The 10,967-nt window shown below is 41.4% G+C and overlaps 1 protein-coding gene across 1 annotated transcript in view; it reads right to left on the reverse strand.

The window, feature by feature from the left end:
• Mccc1 (methylcrotonoyl-CoA carboxylase 1) overlaps positions 1-10,967 on the reverse strand; it is a 42,395-nt gene that overhangs the window by 18,501 nt on the left and 12,927 nt on the right. The window contains exons 8-10 of the mRNA XM_021158530.1: positions 7,302-7,413; positions 6,054-6,135; positions 1,233-1,360 (exon numbers count right to left, since the gene is read on the reverse strand). Of these exons, the coding sequence (XP_021014189.1) occupies positions 1,233-1,360; positions 6,054-6,135; positions 7,302-7,413 (322 nt within the window). The remainder of the gene's footprint in view (positions 1-1,232; positions 1,361-6,053; positions 6,136-7,301; positions 7,414-10,967) is intronic.

The raw sequence follows: 10,967 nt of genomic DNA on the forward strand, positions 1-10,967 counted from the left end.
TGTAGACTATGTGGCCATTTGCTCCCTCTTTACAAGTTTTTTCTCAAGATAAAACACATACACACACAAATACACACACACACACACACACAAGAAAGCAACACAGACGCAGGAGAAAAGACTATAGGTAACTTAATATGACTCTGAGCTGAACAGGTAAGCACACGACAGAGATAAGGCTGTCCCTCAGAACCTGCTATTAGGAAAGGTCAGGAACCATAGTACAGAACCAGGGTAGACAGAACTAATTTCAGTGTGTTTTGGGTGTTTCAAACCACAGCCCGTGTCTATCCCGATTGGGCTTAGTTTGTCTCTACACCCACACTGACCAGGGAAATCCCTCAAGCTTCTTCACTCAGAGCCTGGCTACCGAAAGCACATGCAAGAGTTTCCCGGGATCCCTTTCCTTCCTATGTTTCAAACTGAAACTTTTTGATAAACTGATTGTGTTCTCATTGTCTTCTTATGCAAAAGAAAAAGGTGTTGGCCATGCATCTCACGGTTTAGGAGATGCATCATCTTGTTTCTTATTACACAGACCATTTTCAAACTGGCTTATCTTTACTGGATTTTTTTCCCCTTGAGACTGACTGAGAGGGACCGGTCCTCACTACACCTTCGGTGGGGAATTCTGTGCCATTATTGCTCTCAGACAGATACTAAGTATCTGAAAACCTTGGAGTTCACTTCACTGGCATCCCTGAACCCTGCTGGCCATCTGCACTGTCACCTGAACCAAATGGAGTTTGAACCACAGAACTCCATTTCGAAGAAGTCGCTGAGCAGCCAGGGTGTGGTGTGGCACAGCTTTAACCCCTCACTCAGGACCTCAGTGAGTTAGAGGACACACTGCTATACAAAGGGAGTTCCAGGAGAGCCATGTGATTAGAACAAGATACAGTGATACAGCTTACTTGCCTGCAGCCCAGGGCCCAAGGGGAGGTGAAGGTAATTGACAAATGAGGAATCTGTGCTGTTAAAGTGCCAATAACATTACAACATCCGATGCACTTTAAAAAAAAAAAATCTTCTATTTCTCTGTTCCCATCACACCCACAAAACTGAGTCCCACCCAAAGCAGCCTGAAAGGAATCTGGAATGTAATGTGTAATCAACACTGATCTTATTTCTGGTAGTGCTTGGGGGGCTGCACCCAGGGACCACTCCTGCCATCCCAACACTAAGCTGCATCCACAGCCCAGGACTGACGTCTACCAGGAAAACCTTCTCACCCTGAGCTGCCACTCCACCAAGTCAGTCCCTGTGATCATTTCAGTGACAGGATGTTCCACTTGTAGCCTGGTGTTCATCTCCATGAAATAAAAATTGTGCTTTGAGTCCATAATGAATTCCACAGTTCCTAAAAGATAAAATACAGTGTCACAGTTCAGTGGCATATAATCAGGATTCTCTAGGACAGAAGCTGGAAAGACAGCTCAGCAGCTAACCCCCCCCTGGCTGGTTCAGTTCCCAGCACCTACATGGTGACTAATGGACATCTGATGTCCTCTTCTGGCCTCCACAGGAATGCTACACAGGCATACGTGCAGGCAAAACACTCCCCCCACACAGAAAGATACAAATATAATTTTTAAAATGTGTTTATAAAATAACTCCTATGATGCAATACATTGACTTAACTACCGCAGACTTCATTTTTGGTATGTAATTTGCATTTCTGGTTATAAAATACTCTCTATGATGCAGCACATTGATTTAACTGCTGCAGAATTCGTTTATGGTATATAATTTGCATTTCATGAAGCAAACACCATGTTTTTCAGCAGCAAATGAGACTCAGTTTAGAATAGAGAACTGTATGAAATGTAGCAATGGAAAATGTCTCTGCAATCCTGAGCAAATGCTAAACCCAAATTATACACCAGTGGTATCTGCTGTCGTAATGAGAACATGTTTGGACTGTGAGGTACTGTCCCAGGATACCTACCCCAGAAGCCTCATCCCTGATGCCCCACTTCACTAGAACTCTGGACAAAGATGGAACTTTCTTCCCCTAACAACTGTGCACACCACAAGTTCTCCCTTAAAGTCCTTGTGAGGTGTGGTCCAAGAAGAGAAGTCCTTTTGCTAGAAGCACCGAAAGGCTTTCCAGCTGTTTGATCCAAGCCCTATGCTGATACCAAGTCTATCGGTATCAGTAGTCTATTAAGAGCTGCAATACTTCTCCTCGTGCTTGGGATGGATCCCAGACCTGAGTGTAGGCAATGTCCTTTAGGTTTATTAGGCTTACTTTTACACAATACTTTAATTATTTTAGGTATAGGTGAGTTGATTTTGTCAAATGACTACAATCATTTTACCAGCCCTGTAAGAGATGTGTGTCTATATAATGGAATAATCATAAAATTCATAGATGAGAGTAGATTGAAATCTTAGTTCATTTGCTTTGATTGATTGCTATTTGATTTGACAAACAGTTTAAAATGACAGAAATGATTATTGGTTGATTAGGTATATCCCATGTGTGTGTCTATGTAGTAATATTGCATGACAACAATAACTGAAGCTCCTTTCTCTGTGATAACTCCAGCCTGTGTCAAGTTGACACAAAACCAGCCAGTACACACATCAAGTCTCATCAGGACTAAGCACATCCTCTCACTGAGGCCGGAGAAGGTAGGCTCAACATAAAACTGCATACACTAAGTCTAACAGAAGAGCAAGTGGGGCATTGCCTTGAATATATTGGCACAGGAGGCAACTCCCTGAAAAGAACACCAGTGGCTCAGGCTCTAAGATTAACAATTGATAAATGGACCTCATGAAGCTGAAAAACTTCTTTCTGTATGGAAAAGGAAATTGTCAATAGGACAAAACAGCAGCCTACGGACTAGGAAAGGTTCTTCACCAATTCTACATCTGACAGAGGGCTAATATCCAAAATATATAAAGAACTTAAGAAAGTAAACACCAACAACCCAAACAACCTATTTTATTACTCTCATGGTTATCAACAAATACCCTTTTGGTTCATTTCACATTATCCTTTTGTCCCTCTCTTCTGTTATTTGTACTGTGCTAGTAAAAGCTCCCATTTACTGCAGCATGTCTGCATCTGGTTGTTGATATGTCGGTGCTGTCTCTGCTGTTCTCTTTCATGATGGAGCTAGAGCCTGGGACCTCAGTCATGTTGAATGGGTGCTATGGCACAGAGCTACCCCAACCCAGGCTCCAGGAGAAAAAAAATAAAAGTTAAAAAATAAAAAAACAAAACCAGTTCCCTGAAAAGATGAATAAAATCAACAGCATTTAGCCAGGCTGAGGGAAGGGGAGAACAGGAATGACAGTGCTGGATGGAATAAGTACGTCAGCAGGTCTCGGGGACAGTTAAAGGGGAACGTTGTCCTTCCTCTGTTGTTGCTGGGGATTGAGATTGAGCCCAGAGCCGTCCATGTAGGAGGCATGTGCTTTCCCACTGACCTGCACAGTCAGACCTGAAGGAATATGATCAATAACTCTATACTCATGAACTCAGTAATCTAGATGAAACAGACCAATACCAATTCCTCAAAAGGCACAAGAAACTGACAATCTGGACACACACGCACACACACACACACACACCAGGGGACAAGAGAGATGACCCAGGGATGAACACCACTGGCTGCTCTTGCACAGGACCCCAGTTGGATCCCCACATCCATGTGGCAGCTCACAGGCATCTGTAATCCCAGTTCCTAGGGACCACCCTGCTCTTCTGGCCCCTCAACACTAGGCACACACGTAGTGAGCACATATACATGCAGGCAAACTACTTATACACATACAAATAAATCTTTAAAGAATGTAAAACAACTGGATCAACTGCTGAGTTAACAATTCAGGAGAATAGCAAAGTTGGAAGAATGGCAATACTCAGCTTGAAGACTACTGCAAGGGCGACAGTTAAACCAAGAACGTATGGTATTGCTAAATGAGCAGATGAGTGATCCAATGGACTAGAAAAGCAAGTCTAGACATAGTCATGAAAATATATAACCTATGGCAGAGTGGCACAAGCAATACAGTGGCACAATGCCTTCCATATTGTTGAGTTGGCTATTTAGGGCCATTTGCATCTTAATATAAACTTTAGAATCAGCTTATTAATATTCACAAAATAGCTTGCTGGGCTAATGGTACTGGAACAGAAACATTCAGAAGAAAAACAAGGAATCTTGATACAGATTTTATATTCTTCACAAGCATATAAACCCAAAACAGATAATATGTTTAAACACGAACTTCAATACTAAAAAATAACACACAACAATATCTAGATGAACTTGTATCTAGCAATGATATTTGCATACCCCAAAGGCACAGTGCATGGAAGAACTGACAGGCAAGTCTTAATCAAAACTGGAAACATCCACTCCCCACAAGACATGCAGAAAGGGAGAGGGCAACCTGCCAACTGAGTATTTATAAAAGAAACATTAAAAAAAGACAAAAAGTTAAAAAAATACTAAAAACTAGATGAAAGACTGATACTTTATCAAAGGAGTCATCCAGATGGCAAATAAAATATAAATCTTTATATATAGCTCATCAGGGAAGTAAATATTAAAACAATGAGGGCTGAGATGCAGTTCACTGGTATAGCACCTGCCTAGAATGTTCAAAACTCTGCAGTCTGTGCCCAGCATCCAAAATGAATGAATGAATGAAACAATAGAGTACCAAATGGTTAAAAGTTCAAAGTAGTGATGTCCTAGTTTGCTCAAAAACAACTTGAGGAAAGGGTTTAATTCATCTTACACCCAGGAAGCCAGGGCAGGAGCTCAAGGCAGGAACCCAGAGGCAGGAAACCAAATAGCCCTACTTCCCGGCTCCCTCTCTCATGGCTTGCTTGCTTGTTCTGGGATTGCACGATGCACAGTGGGCTGGGCCCTTCTACACCAATCATTAATCAAGAAAGACACTCCCTTTGGCCAACTGGATGGAGGCAATTACTCAATTGAGGTTCCCCTTTTTAAAGTAACTCTAGTTTGTGTCATATTGACAAAAACTGAGCAGACAATGCCAAATACTGCAGGAGATGTAGAGCAGGAACTGCAAATTATTAATGGGAATGTAAAAATAGTACATTTTGGAAGATAGCAGCTTCTTTCAAAATAAATATATTTGTACTATAAGCTAACAATTATAATCCTTTGTGTTTATACAAATGAAATAAAAATTTATATCCACACAGAATTCTATGTATGAATGTTTATAGCAACTTTAGCTGTAATTGCCAAAAAGTTGGAAGCGACCAAGCTTATCAATGGATAAGTTATGCAGACATGGCGTATTATTTAGAACAATAAGACATAAATATCAAACTATGAGATGACATGGAGGAAAGTTAAACATACAGCACTGAGGAGAAGGGGCTAGTCTGTAAAGGCTTCACATTGTATGATTCCAACTTTATCATTTCTTGCAACAGCACGCGAAGGCAGCCTAAAGAGCGATGGCTGTTCACGCCAGGGAAGGCACAGAGAGAGCAGAGAGGATATTTATGTCAGTGACTCTTCTGTGTGGTACTATTAATGCAGGAGGAGGCACATTTCATGACACATTTCTCAAAACTCATAGGCTATACAACACTAGGGACGAGACTGGATAACATGGGTTAGGGTAGGTGTGAACCATGCAAGTTCACACAAGGTCTGACTCTGGTCCAGAGATGCTAACACAGCTAGAGGCTGGGGTGGGGCAGGCTATGTATAAATTTAACTTTGGCTTTCTGTTCAGTTTTGAACTGTGATCTAAAAACTGCTTTTATAGACTTTTAGGTGTTCTTCCATGGACCAGCATATCATATGTGAGGCCCTAGCTTCAGCTTTTAGCGCAAAAGAAAAACAATCTATTTATCTTATCTTGAAACAGAATAGGAAGTATACAACTGTCACATATTTGATTAGGCTAAGCACTGGTTAGGAAAATGCTTGTTTCTTAAAAGTATATTTCTTACTGTAGATACAGTCAAAACATCGAGGGGGCCGGTTTATGTCTCTCTAATCTCCTGAAACAAATACGGTTTTTACGAGGAAGTTTTAACATACCTGCTCCCACATACTTGACAGCCTTCGCAGCTCTGACTGCAGCCTCTCCCAGCTTTCTTCTTACTTCGGGATTAATACCAGGCTACAGGGAGATATTCAAGATAATTTCCATTAGTACATAGTCTCACAATACATTTCTACCAGAATGCAAAAACAATTAAAATGTACACTAGATAACAGTGGATGGTAGCTGTATGCAAAAGATAATAGACCAATCTGTCTGTCAATATACCAAAGTTGAATACTTCTGCTAGTAATGTCTATGAACTACAGCTACAATTACATACCTTTATACCTTGTATTTTCAAACAACCTCCATAATTATATAAAAGATAGCAAGTGCTGGAGAGCTGGAGAGATGGGTCAGCAGTGTAGAGGGTTAGCATTTGATTCCCAGCACCCATGACAGGCAGCTCACAACCTGTAAGGGAACCCAAGGGCATCTGATGCATCTTTCTTCTGCAGGTACTGTTTAAAGCATTTACATAATACACACCCAGTCATTTAAATAATCACTGCTTAAAAATGAAACCTTACTGAAGTTGTTGGCATCTATTTCAAATATCTAATATATTCTGAAACAAAATATTCTATTTTGAATAGTATAAGAACAAACTAGTTAACTAGGAACCTCAGACCCCGATGATCCAGAAATACAGACAACATATATCTCACCAATGGCCGTCGTAAGCCCCAAGGGAACATAAACCCAAAAATAGGTAGCCCTGGCTTTGATGCTCCTAGCAACCTGAACCAACAGAGGGATAGGAACATGCTAAGGGGCAGGTGTCAAACGGTGATTACAATTCCTCCACAGTATAATGCTTGGGCATGAAGATGACTAAACTAGTTTAGGAACACGCTGAAACAGTAGTTAAAACAAGAGTCTTCTCTATGAAGAAGATGCCCAACTAACCGTACAATTCCATTTCAATGACATGACTAATTCTAGTTAACTACAGCTTAAACAGTGTGTTCTGATCTCACTGTCCAATTGTTAACGCCTAGTCAGATACTTGCACCAGGATAGACTTTCCTGGACTTTGTCCAGAAGGAAGGCGACTCACCTGTGTCTAGTCTCAGAACAATACTCTACTCCTCACCCCCGGACCCTCAGAGTTTTATCATTGTGTTACTATTCAGATGCTAGGGATGGGAGACTTTAGCTTTATAGATCAGTCGTGAAAGTGAGATTGAACAAGGCATACATTCAAGAGAACCTCAGAAATGTCCTTTTAGCTTCCTTACCGCTGGGGCCTCCTCAATGATCTTCTGATGGCGCCTCTGCACACTACAGTCTCTTTCAAACAAGTACACTGCGTTGCCATGGTGATCACCAAACACCTGGACTTCCACATGCCTATTTCAAAAAGAAACAAGTGTTAATATACTTTATTAAGGGTTGAGAGATTTTACATTTATCAACCCAAACAGTTGGCCAAAATAACCAAGATTCCTTTGAGAAACATGCTATCTGGACTTTATGTTGAGGTTACAACCTAGGAACATGGGTACACTTTTGGAAAATCTGAGTTAAAAGATTCCTGTTTGTATGATAAATGCTACAGAAAATAAATTCATGTATCTGGAATGACTAGTAGGTAAGAAGAGTGAAAATACAGGAGACCTAAAATAGAGGTAATCACAAAATAAAAAATATCAAAGACATTAATTTGTTATAAAAATTAATTACAAACTATAGCTCATAAGTAGGCCAATAATAACTGGCTTAACCACTCGTTCCCCCCCACCCCAAAAATTTTACAATTAGATTTTAAAAACAATAGATAACTGAAATCAAAATGTCTCATCTATAAAGGAGATAAGACATACATCAAATAATTAAAAATAAACATAGATCATTAGTATTTTAAGAGTGTGCTAACATTAAATTATGGAAAAAAAAACCCAAAGGCACTGTAATATTGAGTTTAAAAAAGGCTAGTAAAATTCTGGTAAGTCATACTGTGAGCGGACATATGTAATGCCTAGAAAAACAAGGCTCACACACTACTTGGTCCTAGCTCACTATCTGGGGCTACTGAACTCATGGGTCTGGAGAAGAACCTACAAGCACCGCTTTACTAAACCAGCATAATCCCTCACAGCAATAGAAACGTCTGGCTGTACACATACAGAGAGTGGAGTACTCCTCCCTCGTCAAGGGAAATTCTCTTTGCAACAGATGGACACTACAGAAAACCAGACCCCATCAAACACTGACCAATAAACACATCTACAAATCACACCTGCTCCGACGGCCCAGCGAACACTGTAAAAGAGGGAATGGAAAGATTCTAAGAGCCAAAGGATCAGGGATTGTGCTGTGTGTTTTGCATCTCTTAGTAATGTCAGGTTACACACATGAAGCCTTGCCAACATCACTGCCTAGACATGAATTGAACAAGGACAACAACAGATATGCCAAAGTGGATGTCGGAAAGGACAGAAGGCCTCAACCTTATACAAAGAACTATAGACAAGTAAAGAGCATTGAGAAAAGAAGAAATAGTCTTCCCCAGGGATGGGGTATGTAGGAGGACTTCTGAGGGAAGAAAAGGAATGGTAAAAATTATAATTTCAAAAATTAAAAATAAATAAATAATGAAAAGAGAGACAGTCATTGTTTGTGGCTAATGGTTGCTGTGGTTTAATCCACAACCAACTGGCCCTTGCTGTCATAGGCCGCTGACAGCTCATCTACGTGGGAGGGCCTGGCAGAGGCAAATATACCTCACAGCTAAGAAAGTAGGGGGTAGGCCCCATTGTCTCTTCCAAGGGCACATCGTCCTGTAATGGAACATCTCAGCCCAGGCTTCTCCTCCTCCAATGAATGTCAAGCTGGAGACTAAGCCTTCACACGACATGACCATTTCAGATCCAAACCAGCAGCCTTCCACTCCCATGAACTCGCTGTCTTCCATGATAAAACCCACGTGTACAGGGGTGGGCATCCAGTTACTCATCCAGAAAGCTGGTCATCTGTCCTCCTATGCTCTTGTTGACTGTCACTAAGTTTGTAAAATCCTTGACTATAACTACTTCAAATTACTTCTTCCTTTTTTTTTTTAACCTTCTCTTGTTATTCAAGTAACACAGAATACCTTCAAACTGGTTCTGTTGGGAGTGTAATGTTATTTTCTCCTGGGGAGTGTCCACAGGCACGTGATCAGATCGGTAATTCTTTCCTTTGTTGCCTGTGGTCCAGGCTGCTGAAAACCCATCCACTGTGTTCACTTCTTCACAGTGTTTTCCTTGCCAGCAGTTTCTTTTTATTCTTTTTCTACGACTCTGCTTCTCATTCCCATTTGTTCTGCCGTGTTTTCTGTTTGTTGGACCAAAGCCTATAATGAATTAATAAATTACTTTGAACTTTCTATCTGGTAGTGCTTAAATTCGGTCAGGGCTGTTTGGTTGGGAGACTTTGTTTCTTCAGGATGTGCTTTTCTGGCCTTGTAACGTTTTTCATCATAGAACATGCTGTACCAGGAGATAGACCTGAGCTCTCAGGTTGGCCTGGGAGCGATGGAGATGGTGTCACACATACCACAGATTCAGTTTCCTCTTGTATTGTCATTTCATGTTGGCTGTTTTCTCCTGACTGATGTTGGGTTTCCCAAGCACTTTTCCAACTAAAGCTGCACTACAGCTTCTTCGGGGCAGCACACTTCATTACAGGGAGTTTGGAGACATAGTCTAGTCCATTCTGCCTACTATTACAAAACACCTTAGGCTGAGAAATTTATAAACTTCATGCGTTTATTTCTCACAGCTCAGGAAGGTAAGAAGTACGACAGGAGACTCAGAGCATGGTGTTTTATTGCTGTGTCTTTATGTGGCAGAGAGACAAGCAGATGGTTTCCCCAAAGTCAAGGGCACTATTTCCATTCAGAAGGCAAAGGACTCATGACTTAACACCTACAAAAGGCCTTGATTATTTTAAAAAGCGTTCTTAGTTTCAAGGGTTGAACCCAAAGCAGGCAAATGCTCCACACTTAGCTCCATCCAAGTCTTGACGCCACGATGGCTGTTTGATTTTCGCAGACACATGTTTCAACCGTACCTTGGTGACAGAAAGTTACTGTAACCCTAACATTAAGTCAGTTATCCTGGGCCAGGGCTTCAGCTGTGGCGGTCAGAAGTGTCTTCCCTTAGCTGAAATAGCAGACTGGATGGCATCTCTCTCTGTGTCAAACCTGAGCATGGATTCCCTAAAGGATATGCTTATAAAAGGGAGCAGAATATTTTAGGCCAAGTATAAAATGCTTTTCCTCCTACTCCTCCAAATTATGAGGTCATTTGGATTTTCTATGAAAGTGGGTGTGTCCACCCCAGGGGAGCTTCTCTTTCAGGTTGATTGATACTTAAGTCACCAGACACTTGAGGAAATTCCAATGAAGTCTTAGGGCTTCAGCAGCAGCTAACTCAGATAAGGCGATCTCAACTGCAACTTGTGTTCACAGGAAGGACCACATTCCAGAGCAGTCTGCTTTGTGCCTTCAACACTCTGGTGAGTCCAAATGTCACTCTCTGTCTTTCACATTGTTCAGGGTTCTTTTTTTCCCCTCCTATTTCTTTGGTATCTAAACTCCTTACACAGCAGAGATGAGGTATGTTTGTTAAGATAATTGCCTCTCTCATGTTTTCATTGCTCTGTGAAAGGAAACACTGTAGTAGTGACTCCAAGGTATGAAGGGAACACGTGGGTCCAAACCATACACAGGAGTTGCCCTCTGAGACTCAGAAGTGGGAAATTCCTTTCCTTTGGAACTTAATATGTAAGGGAGGCCCAATACAGACTCGGGGTCTGCCGTGTTTTCTGAGATCATCCAAGGGGTCTCATTTCCCGAGGTCGTCCAATGGCTATGGCTCCTGAGGTCATCCAATGGCTATGGCTCCTGAGGTCATCCAATG

The sequence above is a fragment of the Mus caroli genome, chromosome 3 (assembly GCF_900094665.2).
Source record: "Mus caroli chromosome 3, CAROLI_EIJ_v1.1, whole genome shotgun sequence".
In the NCBI taxonomy this organism is placed as follows: Eukaryota; Metazoa; Chordata; class Mammalia; order Rodentia; family Muridae; genus Mus; species Mus caroli.